The sequence below is a fragment of the Monopterus albus genome, unplaced genomic scaffold (assembly GCF_001952655.1).
Source record: "Monopterus albus unplaced genomic scaffold, M_albus_1.0 scaffold9.1, whole genome shotgun sequence".
Taxonomy (NCBI): Eukaryota; Metazoa; Chordata; class Actinopteri; order Synbranchiformes; family Synbranchidae; genus Monopterus; species Monopterus albus.
The window spans coordinates 3206374-3225470 of NW_018127889.1; the positions used below are offsets into that span (position 1 = coordinate 3206374).

General features: G+C 41.1%; 1 protein-coding gene and 1 long non-coding RNA gene across 5 annotated transcripts in view; one reads left to right on the plus strand and one right to left on the minus strand.

The window, feature by feature from the left end:
* The window catches only part of LOC109954175 (uncharacterized), a 14874-nt gene extending 4319 nt beyond the window's left edge, over positions 1-10555 (plus strand). Inside the window, exons 3-5 of one of the 3 annotated variants that reach the window (XR_002274046.1) lie at positions 852-914; positions 6206-6683; positions 9776-10555. This is a non-coding gene — a long non-coding RNA (uncharacterized LOC109954175). Of the gene's footprint in view, positions 1-851; positions 915-6205; positions 8584-9775 lie in introns of those variants that run through there. The other 2 variants (XR_002274045.1, XR_002274044.1) reach the window with 2 other exon arrangements.
* LOC109954158 (visual system homeobox 2-like) lies at positions 41-14548 on the minus strand. 2 transcript variants are annotated; one of them, XM_020589562.1, is made up of 8 exons: positions 14446-14548; positions 12657-12823; positions 9346-9472; positions 5656-6135; positions 5091-5181; positions 4388-4511; positions 2702-2882; positions 41-1271 (listed from the first exon to the last, which is right to left on the minus strand). In XM_020589562.1, the coding sequence occupies exons 2-8, from the start codon at positions 12747-12749 to the stop codon at positions 958-960; spliced, it is 1410 nt and encodes a 469-aa protein (XP_020445218.1). In that variant the 5' UTR covers positions 12750-12823; positions 14446-14548; the 3' UTR covers positions 41-957. The 2 variants fall into 2 exon arrangements, with proteins under 2 accessions (XP_020445218.1, XP_020445225.1); XM_020589569.1 differs by lacking the exon at positions 14446-14548 and having other exon boundaries at positions 12653-12741.
* Between the last annotated feature and the right edge of the window lie 4549 nt (positions 14549-19097).

The following is a 19097-nucleotide window of genomic DNA, read 5'->3' on the forward strand; positions in this document are numbered from 1 at the left end:
CATTGTATTATGGTTTGTGTTTGTCCTCCATACCATGTAATCATGGTCATGAGTTAAATAAAATAGGAGGAGGAAGTAGTACAGCAGAATCAGCGTGTTGCAAAATGGAGAGATTATCTTTGTGCTGTAGGATTTTGTTAAAAGACCCATTTCAGATGTTTCAATTGAATTGTTTTTCACAATAAAAAGGTAAATTGCCTTGTTAAAAATTCTTCCACTCCTGCCCCCAGTAAAAATGAATAAAGTTCCAGGTTTCCACATCACAACATACACATCGGACCACGTCTTCTAGAGTCCCAATTCGCTGTATTTTCAATTGTGACTCCTTGAGATTTAAAGTGATCGGAGAACGTTTTCCAGCTTATCAAATGAGTGCTAAAACATTCATTTGGTATCAAATTCGGCACATTCATCATTCTGCCTAGTGAAGCTCAAACATCCAAGTGAAGCAGCAAACTAAACATTTAATTGGAGGGGGGGACTTTAAATAGGAACTTTTAATTAGACTACAGTAATTTATACAAAGACAACACAGATTATTGATGTCAACTTTACATAGTTGTACAATATAAACTTTTTTTTTTTAGTATTTACATCACAATGTTTTGGAACAGCTGACAGTAAACAGAATTAAGAACAACAGTGGTTTCCAGTTACCTAGTTGACATGTGTCATCACGGGTGAGAGGTCAAAGGTCACAGTTAGCTCCTACTGAACACAGAGCTGGGAGGGTCTTGCTCACTGATGGAAAAGCTTGAACCCACGTTAAATGCAACTGTCATGTCACAGAACTCTACAGGCGATCTATTTTTGAGAAAATAAATGTAGTTTATTAAACATTTTTCCCTCAGGTCTGGACCCTGAGGTTCAACTCGGCCAATAAAACAAGACCTCTGCCTCCAAGACTCCATTCTGTGGGTATTTCACCAACAGTCTGTATTCTGCAGCCTCTTCCACTTACACTTCTCCTCCACCTGCTGTTTCCTGCTCTGTCACCTTGTCCTCCGTTTCCTCTTTGTGTGTTACATTTGCTCTGTTTGAACCCGTCCCCAGCATCTTAGCGCTGTGCTCCTGCGCCTTTGCTCGCAGTGCAGCAATACTGCTCTCCCTCAGTTCCTCTCTGGAAATTGGGGAGTTAGTGTCTTTCCTCTGTTTCTCCTTCTCTTCCTCCATTGCTTTGCCCACTGGTTTCTCCTCTGCTGGTGTTGGGGTTGTACTGCTGGGTTTGCCTGGAGAGCTGTGTGAGGTTTCAATGGACTTCTTGTGCATACCTAAAGAAAACAGCAGGATTTTTTTAAATTAGAGCTTACAAGAGATGAACTTTCTAAGATAATGTCATTATGAGGGTACAAAACACCCGTGTCTTAGTATGCAGTGATGTAAACGGAAGCTTCTATTGAAGCTTCTCAAACATGAAATTCTGTTGTGTACTGAGGTGTTTGAGACTGAACTAAAGTGGGAAAGAGAAGGAAGACGAATGGGATAGATAATTGATAGGACTTCTTATTCGATTGGATTCACCTAATTGATTTAAACCAATCAATTGACATGAGGTGAAACAGGAGATTTGCTCTAATCTGTCCTGATGAAGTAGGATTATCACCATACCGACTGCTACATCTTGTTGACCTGCTGACACGTTTATTGGCTCCTTAGCTCCCATTTCCTCTCATTAGAATGCATCTTAATGACTGTACCAAACATAATGAGGCAACTTGAATTAGAATGTTTTGGTTCTTGTATTAATGGCAAACAGAGAGAGATAAACCCATCTTGCAAATGAAATATGAGCAAAGGGTAGACAGGGTTGACATCAGTTTGGCTTTTTGAGATGGAGGGTGTTAAAAGCAGCCAGAAGGAGACAGAATTGATTCAGATGGGATGTTCTTCCTTCAGGGTGCTTTAGCATATAAAGCTAGCATTTTTTTGTTAACATTGGTGACCTAGCATGGTCATGATTTTACATTTGTGTTATTGAATTACTATGATTTTAACGTGGGAGTCATTTGAGCTTTGTGTGATGATCGTGCTTCGTGCCACATTAGCAGAAAGCATTCTACTTGATCGAGTAGCACTGTGCCTTATCATCTTCAGGGTAAGCAGTACAGATAATGGATGGATTCTACTGGATTGCCAAATTTACCCATTGATTCTAGCTTTGGATTGGAGACTGCATTATGTAGTTTGCTGCAACGAAGCATCTGTTATTTCCATTGTCACTAAGAAACAAACTGTCTCACTGGACCCTCTAGCGGCTGAAAGGAACTTAGGTAGAATACAATATCTTTTTTTTAAAAAGAGCCAGCAAGCCGATATCTGTAGGGTTACTGGCTCTGCATGCGAGACTCTGCATGTTTATTGCCAACATTTTTTTGTTTTTAAAGGTGCAGTGATGGAGGATGGTGGTTTTTAACTTTTTTCACCATCAAACTTTTTTGCTTACTAACCTCCATCACAAACATCATGGCAGTTACAGACTACTGTACATAATTATGGTTTCTGAGAAGTAGTAGAATATGCAAACACTCAACTCAGCGTGCCAGGGACCCAGCATGTACACTACCAGGAAATAGATAAATGAATCTCGCCCAGCAGTAATTTTATTATTTAGATCTGCACTTTTCCTATTGTGACAAGTCAAAATGTCTGTCTGTCTAAAAACCCTAAGTAGCATGTAGCAAACAATTCCGCAGCAACTCACCTAGTAACCATGGGGCATAAGAGTCTGTGATGCCATCCTTGGCAGACTTGAGGATGGACTCAGGCAGTGGGATGGAGTGACGGACCATGGCTCCATACAGGCCATACTCTGCCATCACACTGCTGCGGCCCCAGCACTTTTCCCTTTTCCTCCACTTTGCCCTACGGTTCTGAAACCACACCTGGAGAGATGAGGATAAGGATTAGAGCACATTTATGTGATACACCTGAGCCTTGACTTTGTTTTAGTAAAGTGGTAAATGTCTTGTGTCCAGCTGTTAAGCTTTTGAAATGAAACACAGTTACAGATTCAGACGGTGGATTTTTCTATGAGAATAAACGTCATGTTAAGAATTTTGAATGAGGACATTTGAGCCTTTGTGGAAACAAAAACATGAAACGTGTGTGTTAATTGTGTAGGGATGGGATATTTAATACATTTAAAACCACCATCTCATTTCTTAACTGCTCCCAGCTTCTTAATGCTTGTGACAGTTGTATCGGTGTTGCAGCTCTTTATTTTGCAGATCAACTGATTGGTATCAGTAGAACAATAACTGCTGGGGGTTTAAAAGCATAATTATCTGTTTTTGAAGAAGAGTGGTATCCAAAGATCTTGACTCAGAAGAGTGTTTGCTTTGTGTGTGTACATCCACTAGGTCTATTATAAACTCAAAATGTGACACCTTTTTTTTCTTTGGGGCGTCTTCTGTCTATTATGAGTGTGTATGCATGTGTTTGTGCTTGTATATTATTCTCCAGGCTCCTCAAGTGCCTTAATTGATCTCCACCAAACCAGACAGTGTAATAGCCCCAGCAAGCTTGTGAATATGGATGAGGAAAACAGGGGGAAAATGTGCATCCTAAAATGGCTGAGGAGGCAGGATGAGATTCTATCGAATGATGTGGTATGTGTGTGTGTATTTTGCAGACTTGGAATTAAAAACGATCAAAGCTGAGCCTGGAAAGCTATTCAGGTACAGCCGATGATAGCCTCCATCTCATAAAAAGATGAGCAATCATGTTTTTTGACAGCAGCACTGTGAGTGTGCATGAGGTGTGCGTGCTTTTGCTTTGTGTGTCTGAAGTGGTTCCTGCTAGAGGTGACCCTGGGGGGCAAAGAGGCTGATTGAAAAATAAGTTAATTTCCACGGCCCAATCGATGGGAGGCAGGCGCTCAAATATCACGGGAAATTAAAATGCTCATAGCAGCCTGGTGGAGCTCTCCACACAGCCACTGGCCTCTGCTAATTAAATTCCATGTAGCCATCATTTCATTTCAGGGCTATGGCTCAGTTCTCACTGCGTAACAGGTGAAAGTTCTCCACTTATCTAATTACACCGAGAGGAAGAATTGGCTGCCAATGTGGAAGCAGGAGGGCTGAGAGGATGATGATGATGATGGAGCAGATGACTGGTGGTTCTACCTGTCTGCCTGAATGTTTACTTGTGACAAATCTGTCTTCATCACTTTGTATAACCTGGAATGCACTATGACAACAAGTCATTTTTAACTTGGAGGTAATGCTGAAGAAGCTTGCTTCAGGTACATATCTGAATTATTTGTGCAAACCACTTTATTTTTAAGAAGGTGATTTTCTTGTCCAGTTTCTTCTCATTGATTAAAGCATCATCAGCGTTTGAAATTAAAGGTAATAACAGAATGATACCCCACATTTCAGCACACCTGTATTCTGTCCTCTGGCAGCTCCGTCTTCATGGAGAGCATCTCCCTGGCATAAACATCTGGATAGTGAGCTTCAGTAAAGGCTCTCTCCAGCTCCTCCAGCTGATAGGAAGTGAAAATGGTCCTGCAGATTTAAGAACACAACATAATAATACTACCAAATTTAAATGACTGCATAAATGCTTTTTCTTGTATTAGTTACAAATGTATTTCATTTTTTACATTTTAAATTTCTCTGTAAAACTGCACTTTGACCAACATCTGGCGCTTTAAACAGCTGACCATTTTAATTAATTTACCACAATAATGACACCAATATAAGTATATTTTCATATAATTTCAGTTTAGTCCACCTACAGAATAGAAGGGATGAAGCTGCGCGCACTCAGCGTGACATTAAGCGTGTGCGCTCCGGTAAAATAAGAACAACAACAGAGGAACTTGGAAGCATAAAGAATATAGTGTAGCCCCTATATATGTGAAAATATAGCCACGAATATTTCGGATGATTTCAGCAGCAACGTGCATTTCAAAGGGCAGCTCGGAGAAAACTACTGTGACTGAAATGAGGCTCTTTCGACGAAAAGTCCAGTGTCGAAATATGTATCAAGCCTATGAATATGATTTCCAATGTTGAACGTTTTCCACTATTTTGTTTTAATTCACCTGCGTTTTTTTTTTTGTTTGTTTGTTTTTGTTTTACCTGTGTCGTCTTTTCTTTCGTTTCTTGCTCTGACACATGGACGACTTGGAGAATTTTTGATCCCCGGAGGAGAGGCTCATGTCATCGGAGTCTGTGAGGAGACATCAGCAGTAATATTAACAGGCTGCTAATAATAATGAGAAGAAAAAGAAATAGTCATCCAGATCTTTCTCCCAGGTTTTCTTTATTCGTGTAATTGTCATTTCTGATGATGTCTTACGGCTGATTTCGATCCAACAAAAAATAGGCCTATGCGCTTAGAAATAAAAACGGTCTCTCTAAATTGGACCAAATTAAGTCCAAATGATTTTTAGCATAGCTTCTACACATTTAGATATTTTATAAAGGTACGTTTATAAAAAAAAATCGTCTAGCTCCCTGAATTTTAAATTAACTTAAATCCCCTTTAATTCGACCTCAGGGTTCCAAATCTTTGGCACTTGTACTGTTATGTGTTGACATCTTTTTATTTTGGTGAAATAAATTAATGTTGTGCGCTGATTTGCTTGGCATAGGAGCAGCCAAAACATCTAATATTTGCTGTAGAGTGCACAGGCCTACTCACCGGAGCTGGCGGAGTGCGGATCCACCTGCGCCTCCATGTGCGCCGCTCTGTGCAGCGGCTGCAGGTGCACATTTTGCGCCTCTGATAGCATCTCCAGAAAGGCAGGCTGACTGTAAAACGAGTGTATTCCCTCTGGTCCCAACAAACCCATGCCGACACCGAGACCCCCGTGTCCGAGAGCCGACCTGGTGGGCAGGACGTGCGCCCTGTGCGGCAGAGCCTCCAGCGGACGCCTCGGTGCCGCCGGGGGCTCCATGTTGAGGCCGAGCAGCTCCTGGATCCCAAAGCCGGTGCGCCGGTGTACCGTGGGGGCCATCTTCCAGCCTGGGGGCGGCTGCTGCGGTCCTCCGTGGTTTACGCCAATTTGTGAAGCCGATTTCATCTTATTCTCCGTGTCTGAAAGCACAGCTCCCTCCTTCCCTGTCATGGCGATGGGATTCCACTTTTTGTTTCCCCACTTTCTCCAAACCCCCCGAGTCCCTGGTGCAGTGAGCAGAGTGTTGCTTGTCTTTATCTCTGTACCCTCTGCTCTGTTCTTTTTATGCAACAGGCGTCAGCCAATCACAAGAGGGAACACACCGAAGTTTCCATCAGCCCAGTAAGCTTTTTTAAATAGATACTGTGACTTTTTGTGGAGAAAATATGGAATGCCATTGATAGGCTAAATAAATATCGCTACTATCTCCAGTATTGATAGGCCCATTTTCAGAAAGCCTGCTTTTCTACAGAAAAAAAAATCTTAATCAATTAGTTTTTATGTCAAATACGCGCTTTAGGCTACTTTCTTGTAAGTGATGTTTTGCTTCTGACTCAAATAAGAGATTAATGGTTTTTTTTTATTTAGTGCAAGAATATTTTGTTTTCACAGCATGTTTCTGTCGCTGACCATGTGATCCAGGATTCACCGGCTCTTCAAAACAGATTCAATCAGCTGGAGAAGTCCCTCAAATCGAGGAGAAGCTACTTGCAGCATGTTTGTCCGCCTTAAACGACGCTAGTGCGAAATTTAGACGTTTGAAAGAAAAGAGGTAAGTCTTTACACAAATAAAATAAATGTAAAAAGGCGCAGGCACAAATTTGCCATTGATTAAAGGCATAAAAAGCAAGGATGGTTAATTATGCATTAAAACCATGTGCATTACTGCACAATTCTGTTCTCTGTATTTGATCATTTACATTTACAGTCCACGCAAGAAGAGAATTCGCATTTCAGTTATCACATTTAAAGAAACGCTCATAAACGCACATCGCCAATTCTTCTATCAGTTCATCAGTTCTGTTTCTTTTTACCAGGACTACAAACGGATTGATCCACCACACTCGAGTTGGATCCACAACGTCCCCTACACTGTATTTGCATATTCCAATTAGGTTTGCGCACCAAACGTTTTGTTTTTGGTGGCAGTCTGGGCATCTGTTGATAGATTATTAAGCTTTTATTATTCTTTTATGGGTCACAATGTCCCATTCAGGGTATTTGGGACACACGAGGGTGGCAATTAGTGCACAATACAACAACACGCACACACACCAACTTGCATTTCACGTTTTTTTTTTTTTTGCTTGAGGTCTGCTAAAGATGTGGCTGAAAGGTTCCACTGTGTTTTAGCGCATCAACATGATTCTGAAAGTGAGAGCAAAGACATTTCAGGGGAAATCATCTGCTGCTTGTCGTCACACTCATTTAACAGAGAATAAACCTCAGCTCAAATTCAAACCCACTCGGTTGTGAAATGAAGTAAAAACGCTCTTATTTTCTCTCCGTCTTCACAAACATAATCCTCTCTAATCAGCTGTTTCTTTTAATTATTGCGGAGTTTCAATCGTTTGCAGATAATTTGCGGCACACTTTTGGACATCTGGACAGACAATTACGCAGAGGTGGTGATGAGTGGACGCGCACGATGGAAGCGAAGATAGCCAACAGTCTTCTCAGTGGGACATGTGGTGATGAATAAACAAATACATAGGTTGTTCCTATGGGACTGTTTGGCACCCGTGCGTCAGGCTGCCAGTGACGGTCAAACCCACAGGCCGCAGCAGATTTAGTGCCGTAATCTGAGATATGATCAGAAGATAATCATCCCGGTCACATCAGTTACTGGGCTCGTTGTTGTTTCTGCGCGTCTGGATGCTTTGTGCAACACACTGCGCATAGTCTCGCTGCACGAAAAGCGCCTAAGTAATACAAGGGAATAAAATTCAATTTAAAAAAAACCCCACTGAACATGTAATACTAGAACACCAAAAGGAGACAATCAGTGTTATTATTAGTCCAAGACATTAGATTTAGCCTTTATTTGCCTAATATGATGTGAAACTGAAATTTTATCTTAAAGAGAATCATGAATAATAAAAAAAAACGATCAATTGTTTGATGTGCTGGGGGAAAAAAAGTCAAATGGCCCTGATGTCAGAGAGAAGGAGCCAGGAGTTGGCCCTGCATCGACTTAAATTACCTTCAGCAGCTCATGAGAAGCGATTAGAGAGACATTTCATTAGAGCTGAATGAAGAGATCACTGCCATAGCGGTAGTTATGATAATGAGGCTTATACAACGTGCGAACAAGCAGATGATTTCCACCAACCACATCTTTCTACTTCGATTAGGATGCAGAGGTTTTTCTACACGGTATGTAAAAGAGGCAGCAGCTTCTTTACTCATGGTTCAAAAATCTAAAATCAGCTACAAACCAGCTAGAGGGGAATAAAATGACCCTAGGTTGTCTGAGAGTTTGGTGGAGTTTGGACATTTTATGCTACTGGTTTTACATTTAAAATAATTTCATTCTGGTTAAGACTATTACGACATCGTGTTTGCCAGAACAAGACATCAGGTTAAACTGCAAGCTGTAATAAATAAATAGCAGTTTAAAGACCAGTTATATCACTATATCATGTATTACAAGTTTTTTTTTTTAAAAGTCTTATAAATACCATGATTTAAGTAATGATATTATCGTATATTATAGTGCTGAATATGTTTTAGAGCAAGTCAGAAAATCTGTAAAAAAAAAAAAAAAGATTGTCATATTCCAGTTAATAACATTTTCTATAAACAGTGGTACAGCTATGATTTTGTAACAAAAAAAGACAATCTCAGTGAAGCCAATCATGACAAGCTGCTCGCTGTTTGGGAAAAAAGACAAAGAAAATGAACATGCACTAATGTTGATAAGGTTTTACTGAATGAGACCACAAACTTTAAAACCTCTGATTTTATGGTGATATGCCATGTATAATTTGTTCACAGCTATTGTATAAGTGCTGCATTTAAAGGAGATATCTCCAATTAAAATAGTTAATTCATTCATGACAGAGTTTCAGTAAAACAGTATTTGGGACTACGTCAGCCTGTTTAGTCATATGAGTTTCTGACCCTTGTTCAGCTCTGTCTGTCTTAGCCATCTTTGCCTTTGTTTGAGGCTCCAGAAATGGTTCTTCAAATCGAGCTAATTGCTGTTTCCCAGAGCTTGGCATTAAAGAAGAAGAGCTGGGTCACCAAACAGCCGTTGAGCAAAACATCCTATTAAAGTGCGGAAACAAAAGGCTGTCTCAGTCCTAACAATGCACTGGTGATTCAACTGTTGGCTCTGTGCACACAAAGCATTAATTAGGGCAATAACTTCATGCTATTGCCATTCCATGGCCTACACTTCTGTACAAGTGCGTCTGAAGTCAGGGACTTACTGTATTCCCCTGTTGCATGTGCAGATGTGTTACTGGCATAATGGGAAAATACTTGGGGAAACATGGGAGTGAGGCCCCGCAAACACCAAAATCTTCTTGACACAATAATATTCCTCATTGTGGCTGCCTGTAACAAGAACCGACATAATTATGTGGGCCCATTTCTTGTCTAATTAGCACACTTCTACAGTGGATGGGGACTAGCAGTTAGGCAGGAGAAGAGAATCAGACAGGCATGGCAGTAGCAACACAAAAAGGGGCCCCTGGTTTCAGCATAATTAGGTGAGACAATGCCGCTGACTGTTTTGAGGCATGGCAGTGGATCAGCGCTGGGGCCGAACAGGCGAGGGGACGCCCCGTGAGGTACATCTCCCCACGACCCTAATAAGCCCCTAATGGCGTTTTTTTTTTCTTCGATTCACATGAGCAGCACTAGCAGACACTAAGACTGCCTATTCCTGGTCCCATGCAGACAGCATGGTGCTCATCCTGAGGAAAAGAAGAAGTCTGAGTTGACTCACTTGGGACCTTTACCTCCAGACAACTGGTGCTAACATCCTGTGACAATGTCCCAAACGTGGAGGGTTGCCAACATGCTGGACACACTGAAGCAGCCATGGTTCTCAACAGAAATCAGTGATGTCCTCTGGTGCACCAACTGGTTTAATGGGTGCCAAGAAAACTCTGCCTATAATAGTATCATTTCATTGCGTAATATACAGCATTGATTCTCATGTTCCTGGTCAGTTAATGTAAGTTTCACTGTAACAAGGTGAAGCAATCTCAAATACAACAGTTAGGTACAAACAATTGTAGGATGCAGCTATGTCTGCAATCACTCAGCTTTCTAATAGCACAGTTATTCTACTCTTACATATTCAGATCTGAATTTGGTCGATACATTATTTTTTCTTTCTGCTAATGCAAACCTTGAACCACAAGCAGCTGGGCGTCAGGCTGCATTTCAACACTGTCTGCTGAGCCTGTTTAACCACACATAGGTCCATATGTTTGAGGCCCCTTCCAATGGCAGGTGGCGCTCAAAAGACTCAATATTTCATACGTCGCTCTCCCTAACATCCCCTGTAGTCACAGCTCAGAGGAACGTCAGCTCGATGTGCCCTCACTTCTTTAATTAGCTGTCAATTAGTGCAAATGGATCAACTCTTCGCCTTATTAAGCAATGCCACCAGGCAGCTGCTATATACAGGCCCCTGTGTGAGAGAGTTGAGAAAAACACAGCTAGCAAACTCGAATCATGAGTCCAACTTAATGTTTACACACTGTGCTTAGGGACTGGTGTGTGTGTGTGTATGAAGTGTAATGGAGCATGAAGCCACACACCTTATGCTACAGTGATCAAGCAATTCCATATAATCATCCTTAATCATATTTGTTTGATACTGTATGCACCATGATAGTTTATGTGCAGTACAATAGTTCACTTACATCATTTCCTACTTTAGCCTAATCTCACATTTATTTTTTCCCACACGCAGGAGTGCATGAGTAGCTTTCCATTTAGCACTTTAAATGTTTCTAATGTTTGAGTCAGTTATGTTCCACTTTCCTAATTCTCACCCTGCATTTCCCCTCCATTTCTTCCACTTGCAGCCTTAGACTGCAGGAAATTATTGTCATGCAGCCCTCATACTTCATTTACAGTCGTAGTGGAAGCGTAATCTCTGCAAACATCTGTTCACTTCTGACTCTCAAGTCAAAAACCTGTTTATTACTCTGACAAACTGTTCATAAAAGTGAATTCTTGAGTTGCCTGAATTAACATATTGCCACACATTTAAGTCAAGCTAACCTGCAGCACATTGTTTACAATTTAGTTCAGAGGTCAATTACACTGGTTTCTAGATTTTGACTTCATACACAAAGTAATTTTTCAAGGTTGTTTCATTGCTAAGAAACCCTTTTCACTCAAAATAATTACCTTCTTTTGAACATTGTTGTACAAGGAATGTGAAAGATGAGACAAGAGACTCGGCAGGATATTTTACACTCATGCAAAATGCACATGAGAAGATGAATATGGATGAAGGAAGCAAAGGTGTTACTGAAGGTCAGCTGGGTTACTAATTAAACCACCCACACCTCACTGTGGCTCGTTTTTGTAAGGACAGTATTGATCAGAGCTGTGATTTTTCAATTAGCAAAATATTACGCAGAGGTCACAAGTCAAACTCCACCAAGGAGACAGAAGGTGTTTACTTTTAACAATCAGGTTTTTTCATATATTTCATTTACTCAGTTACCCGTTTTAATTATTTTTTGGACTTGACCTTGACTTTCAGCTTATAACCCAAATTAAGTCAAAATATCTGTATTAGTACATCACATAGTTCTTTCCAAAATAAATAAATCTTCCCAGGAAATGGCCAATTACAGGCCCATAAAATAAACTATTATTATTGTTTTTCTTTAATGGATATTGAGGTGGGGGGGTCTGAAAACTGGTTAATTTGTTTGACTCTTAATTTAATAAAAGGTCTGTTTTATTGAAGGTCATAAACCAAATACTGACTTAGAGGTTATTACAATGTAATTTTTATGTTTTCTCATATATGTACTGCATATATTGTATTTTTGATACAACATTAAAGCTGAAATATCTGTTGGTTTAGTGTCACTACTGTATCCTGCCTGTTGTTACCTTTCTGACTTATGTCTCCTTTGTATAATTTGTAACTGTGCATGGGAAACTGTTTGCCCTCTGTGTAATCTAATCAGTTTATCTATTTTAAACACAAAACTTTCTCCACATTGTCAGCATTAAATTGTATGTGGAAAAAAAAAAATACTGAATCTTTAATTGACTTGGTCTAAAAGTAGAAACTACTGGAATAAAAAAGAAAAGAACAACTTACCCATCATAAGTTTTTAACTTTAATATTTAAACACGCATATCCTCAAGGTTGCTGGCTATAGGCCTGATCTATCAGTGAATCAATAAACATGCACATTTTTGAGTCCTGGAGCTGCGTCGCATATAGCATGTTCAGTCAAACATGCGGATGTGAGGATGCTTTGTGTCGTGGAGAAGCAGTTTTGTTGGCACGTGAGCAGTTCAGTCATGGTGACCGCCCTCCCTCCTTCCACCAGCCACTCCGCAACATTACAGGCTATAATTGTTATTTAATGGATTAAACATTCATCCTTCCTGTGCAAACCCCCAGAGGGCCAGATGACAGCCTCACCATGTTCAAACAGCTAAACATCCCCCATCACACACACACACACACACACACACACGTTGACGTTTGTCTCACGGCTGTGTTTGTGCTTAAAATTCAATTACCTACGTATTGATAGCTCTCTGGGGTGCTACTGAAGTGGACACGGTGCTGGGGGAGGTGTGGATGATTTCCCAGGAGGCCCCGGTCTCCTCTGCACATCTCCAGCTGGATCTATTTCATGGCTTTACTCATCAGCAGCAGACACAGATGGAGCTCAAGCCGCCGTCATACACCTGCACACACCAGCACACGCAGACACAGATAGACATGGGAGAATCACAAACACACATACAAGAGCTGAACAATTTATTAGTATACATGCAAACAGTGTAAGGGCAGCAAGGCATTTGGTGAGCTCTGTCTGATGGTAAGAATAAATACTAACATCTCCAAGACCCCTACCTTACATTTTTATGTAAGAAGGGCATAAAGAATTTTTTAGTTTTAGGGCTCCAACTATGATATGATTTTTTTTTTTTTAATTAAGTTTATAAAATGTCACAAAATAGAGAAAAGGGTCCACAGGTCAATTTCCCAAAGTAACATCTACAAATTCTTGTTTAACCCCAACAACAGCCCAAGAACCATGTTATAAAAACACAAAAGCAGCAAATCTTTCTCAAATCACTTTACTTTGTGTGGCCTCTACAACATTGCTTGCACATCTGTCCATCCTGGAAAGCAAGCTGGGGCTGCATACCTCACATTTATTTTATTATAATTATAAGTCAGATCAGATGACTGAGGCAGACTTGTTTGACACAGCCACATATCTGCTCTGAAAGCCTAATAACTTGCTCATTTGTCCTTGGTGTTAGCTGCTATTTTTAATTAAAGGGCTTGGCTTGACCAGTACAGTGCTCAAAATGAAAACATGCTTATTTTCATTGCAGTGTTTAAAAAAAAAAAAGACACTTGTTTAACTCTACATTCAGAGCCACAGGTAGGGGCCCACAGGTTAGCTACACATCTCAAAGTCCCCGGGGGCCTCCAGCGTCCCCAGAGGGGCACTGGCCTCATTCCCCGCTAATTACAGCGCAATCCTGACAGCCAGCTCAATCATGACAACACGCCATGGTCTGGTATTTTGCATCATAGGACAACAGGCGTGACTGACAAGACGGTAGCATGTGTGTATGTTGCAGGGTGGTAGTTGGTGCATTCATTCACACCATGCAGGGATCATTTTGTTGCTATTTTGTGACACCTGCCAAGCTCTGGCCTGGTAAATGCCCCTGAGCTTGGACACAGTACAAACTTAAACCACCAGTCAGATGTATGCCACAGCATAATCCAATATGAGATTTGATCAGAAAATAAGGCTGACCCTTTCTGTCCTCTGATGTGACAGGGTCAGGCTACAGCACACACGTCCCTAAGGATGACACTAGATCGATGAGCCCTCTACTCACTGCTACACCTCTCTGTGATTGCAGTGATTGTTCATTAGCAGGCTGCTGGACTTTATAGGCCTGCACACTTCTGTTGACCATTAATCACCAGACTCCACCCAGGTTTGCTCCCCTGTCTCATAAAAGGGCTGTGAAGAATGAAGTCAGTGTGATGAAAAACAGAATGAGATTTATTTGCTCCATCTTCCTCCTCCCCATGCTCTTCCTTCTCTTCCACACACCAAGACGAGCTCAGCACAGAGAAATGACAAGCGGGACCTTGCAGAGACACACCCACACCCGCAAATGTGATGAGCCACAGGGTGCTGACGAGCCTGCTGGCATCCGCGTGTGCGTGCGCGCGCATGCGTCACATCTGAATGTGGCGCTAGTGACTATGACGTGGACTCAAAAACAGAAACGTAGCCTAAAGGTAGAGCAGGTACGATAAAAGTGAGGTTTACCTGAGAAGAGAGGAAAACAATACGTTCCAAGCTTAAGCACAAACGCAGAAAGATTCGCTTGACAATCAGGAAGAAGACTGAATGAGCGGGAAGTGTGCTGACAGGTGAGGATCACGTGACTGGAGTATGGTGGAAACTGAACGAGGACCCCTGCTGGACAGGCAGGGAAAAGAACATGGCTCGTTAGTGGTTTAGTAATGGTAGGAAAATCTCAGAAATGTTCTGGGGAAGCTGTTGTCATAGCAACGGTACAAACTAATAATGAAATTCATTTTTTCTTACTTCTCACGTGTGGCCCCATATGACTGAAAGCACTTATTGAATGGAACAAATGTGCAAGTTAATCATTCCCAAGATCAAGTGTCTTATGTGACAGGTTCTTTTAGTGAAAAGAAAACTCTTTTCCTTCTCCCAGTTTGTATTTTCTGTAGTACTATTGTAGCCTACATGATTAAGCAATTTGGACAGCAGTTAGCAAATGTAACAGACTTCTTTCTTCACAAACTGTCATAGGTACAGTGTCCTTTGTGACTATTATTTTTAACTACAATTCTTTATTCCTTGAGTTGATACCTGTCATCCTCCAAGCATTTTATCACACCAGGAAAATGCAAAAATCCTAATCTAAAGCCTAGTATCACTTAGCAGTGGGCCTCTTTTCGAAATTATGCTAGTATATGCAACGCAATTCATTCATGTTTCCTCTGTTAACATAAAGAAAATTACGTTGGCTTTACACATTATCGTTGTGTGGGACCGATGTATACATTAAAATTAAGTAAATCCAACAAATCTTTTTTTTCAGTGTGCACCAAGAACAGATTATGAGACACTGGACCCCTGGGCTCAGGCATATAAAAGACCCCACACCCTCTATAGGAGCAATAGCCCCAGACTGAAAGAGAATGTTGTCTCTTTTTAGTCATTTAGCATTTTCTGTGATTATTTTGCCATTATATTTTGCTATTTTGTGTGTTTGTGGTCATTTTGCCTCTTGCTTAAATCATTTTGCATTCATATTTAGTGAGCTCTGGATTGACTTTTCAACAAGAAAGGTTAAGAGTTACTTCATACAGTGGCTGTAGTCCAGGGGCCCCCTCATCCATATGCCCCAATCTGACCATCACTCCAAGCCTTTACATCAAACCACTCAATACAAGATTGCACTTGGTTCATACACCAAAACACGCAGAGGTTTTTAGTGTAGAAAGCTGTTTCACACATAAATAAAGCAGAGTGGAGAGCCACCTTGTGGTAAGATGTTATAATTGCACTCTATCTATCTGGACATTGAGATCATGTCCTTGGTATTTCTGGGGCAATTTGGGGATTTTATCAACATGGGAAGGTAGATACATTCTATTGAATTGAAGAGACTGACCCATAATGAATATTTCACACGCCTGCTCCAGTTTTTCTGAATACAATGTTTCCCCACTATTTTTCCCCTGGCAGCATGGAGAAAGATTTGTAACAGCATTAATGCTGGTATAAAATATGCAGGCTACAGAAAATATAATTCAATAGGATAATATATGGTTGAATCCTTTACTGAATTGGCAGAATCTTAAAAATCCACAGATAGGTGTCTCTCAGGGTCTATCCAAGCATGCCGTTTGCTCCGTGATGACGTCACGATAGCCAGAGTCTAGGTGCTCTTTCTAACAGCATTGAAGCTGTTGTGTGATGTAAAGATATAATGTTGGAGTGTGTGTGCTGTGACTGTAGTTCACTGGTGGGTGTAAAAAGACCGGGTCTCGTTGTGTTACTCAGGCTGCACTACAGCGTCTATTCACGGGCGCGATCCCACTACTGAGCGGCACGGGGGCTTTGACCTGCTCCGTTTCCGACCTGGACCGGTGCACCCCTCCTTAGACGACCTGCTGGTCCCGGGCTCCCCCAGGAGCACCATATCGATACCGAACTTAGTGCGGACACCCGATCAGCGTAGCCCGCTGCAGCTCAGAGCTCCTGAGCTCAAACGATCCTCCAGCCTCAGCCTCCCGGTAACTTGGATTACAGGCGCGCGCCACCGCACCCGGCGATGAACGTGTCCGTTCACCAGGCTTTAGACTCTGGTGTCGTGACGTCATCACGGAGCACACTGCAGCGTCCGAAAATAAAACTACAGCTGTACTCTATAATGTGTCATTTTACATGAATGTGCCCGCACCAGAGTATACGAAGTCGACTGTAAGAAACCTAGGGGTGATGTTTGATGGCGAGTTAAGGTTTGACAAGCAAATCAACTCAGTTGTGAAATCTAGCTTCTTCCACCTTGGGTTGTTAAGTAAAGTCAGGTCATTCTTTTCTTTTAATGATTTTGAGATTGCAATCCATGTTTTTATCACCTCCTGCCTTGACTATTGCAGTGCTCTATACTATGGTGTTAACCAGTCCTCCCTCTCTCGTCTTCAGATGGTTCAAAACGCTGCTGCTCGTCTTCTGACAAGTACCAGAAAATTTGAGCATATAACCCCGGTTCTGGCTTCTCTCCACCTGCTTCCAGTCCATTTAGAATTGATTTCAAACCACTTTCTCCCTGGTTGTGCAGCAGATATTCTCTCCGTGTGAATCTCTTCGGTAAGTGAGTTTTCAGTGTTTGAAACGAGCTTACCTCACTGAATTAGTACATTGGCAAAAACCTACAACGACTCGTAGCTGCTCTGTGATCTCACTCCATGTTTCATTAGACTGTAACAAGTAGAAACTGCAGGTGTTTGTGTGTGAAAAACTGCTGTTTGTCTGGAGAAGAAGTTCGCCCTGTGCTAACACTTAGCCACCGTGTTGTGGATAACAGGAAGCAGGATAACAGGAAGTAACAGAAAACTAGAAGAAAATGCGTGTGGCATGATTGACCTTGAAGAGCTGAACATTTTGATACCTCAAATAGCTGAAAGTATGCTGAAGTAGAATTTTCTTAATCATAATTTGATTTGATTTGATTTGATACTGTACCAAGATCCTGATGTCACTGTCAATGGTGGTAAACATGGAAGGCACATTTAAAAGTAGGAAGTTCAGAAAAATTCTGTGAACTTCATGTGAGCTTAATTTGTAATCAGTAGCTTTTACTTTGAAAGTCAGGTACATTTTGGGGCCTTCATATGAGATTATTTTATAAACAGAAGCTTTTATTTTGAAAATCTGGCACATTTTGGGGCTTTCATGTGAGATTATTTTGTAAACAAGCTTTTATTTTGAAAATCAGGCACATTTTGTCACCTTCATGTGAGGCTAATTTGTAATCAGGGATTTTTAATTTGAAAGTCAGGCATATTCTGGGGCCTTCATGTGATCTTAGTTTGTAATCGGAGGCTTTTCTTTTGAAAGTCAGACACATTTTGGGTCCTTCATGTGAAACTCACGCCAAAAAAAGAAAGGTTGATACCGAATGCCCCTTTTTCAGATATGACATCCTACAGAGCACTCATGTCACACCAATTTGTAATCTAGGGCCCTTATATTTAATATTCAGTATCCTTTAGAGCAGACCTGGGCATTTTACGGCCCGCAGGCCACATCCGGCCCTTTGGGTGTCCCTGTCCGGCCCACATGAAGTCCATCAAATCAGAACATGAATGAAAAAAGTTCACGGGTGAACTTAAGATCCCCGACCTACCGGGTGAGAGACAGGTGATGTTGGCCAGCTAACCCTCAAAATGTCAACTCACGCCAAAAAAAGAAAATTTGATGCCGAATGCCACGTTTTCAACAAGACATCGACTGGAAAGTATTTGTTTACAGAACTCAAAGGTAAAGCGGTGCACTTAGTTTGTGGTAGACAGGTTGCTGTGTTCAAGGATTACAATTTGAATCGCCACTATGTGACCAAACATGAGGAGAAATACAAGAACTTGTTGGATGAAGAGCGCACAAGGGAGTCAGATGCTTTGCTAGTGATACTGCATAACCAACAAAGACTTTTTACAAAACCTTCCACACCCAGAGATGCAGCTTTCAAGACAAGTTATGTCATATCCCACAAAATCACCAGAAAAAGTAAGCCGTTTTCTGACGGAGAGTGTATTAAAGAGTGTTTGTTGGACCCTGCAGAAAAAGGGCGCATATGAGAACGTCCCCTTCTCCCGATGCACTGTAACGAGGAGCGTTGAGGACATTGCAGGAAATCTTTGGATCTACCTGTGAATAGACATTCTCAGTGATGAAGTTCAACAAATCCAGATACAGATCCTCTATCAGTGATGATCACCTCTCAGCTATCCTTTGCATATCCACCTCAGATATACAGCCAGATTTCAATGAACTTGTTCAAGCCCAAGCCAGACTGGATTTCTCTCACTGAACAAGTAAAAAGAACTGAAAATGCATATCTTTAACATGCTGCAAAACACCTTTTCAGTGTTATGTGAAGTTGAAAATAAAATGGAACTGTGATGTATGTGTTTTTACTGTTTATTACTTTTATAGGAGTATTTTCCTGTTTGACCTACACCATAGTTTCATATATTTCTATAAATATTTACAGAATATGCTTATTCTTCTGATTACCAGTAGCAGCTAATCAACACATATAATTTACTGCTTTTTCCAATGGGAGATAATGAATATTGAGCAGAATTAAGTTCAAGTTATTGTTGGTTCGGCCCTCCAACACAGTTCAGGTTTCTCATGTGGCCCCTTGTAAAAAT

Bases quoted from the DNA above. Each gene is read 5' to 3' on its own strand.
- LOC109954158 (XM_020589562.1), bottom strand. From the start codon at position 12,749: ATGTGCAGAGGAGACCGGGGCCTCCTGGGAAATCATCCACACCTCCCC. The intron at 6,136-9,345 runs GTAAGTCCCTGA...TCACTGCACCAG, and splicing joins ACATGCAACAGGGGAATACA to GGACTCGGGGGGTTTGGAGA. The intron at 1,272-2,701 runs GTGAGTTGCTGC...TGTTTTCTTTAG, and splicing joins TTATGCCCCATGGTTACTAG to GTATGCACAAGAAGTCCATT.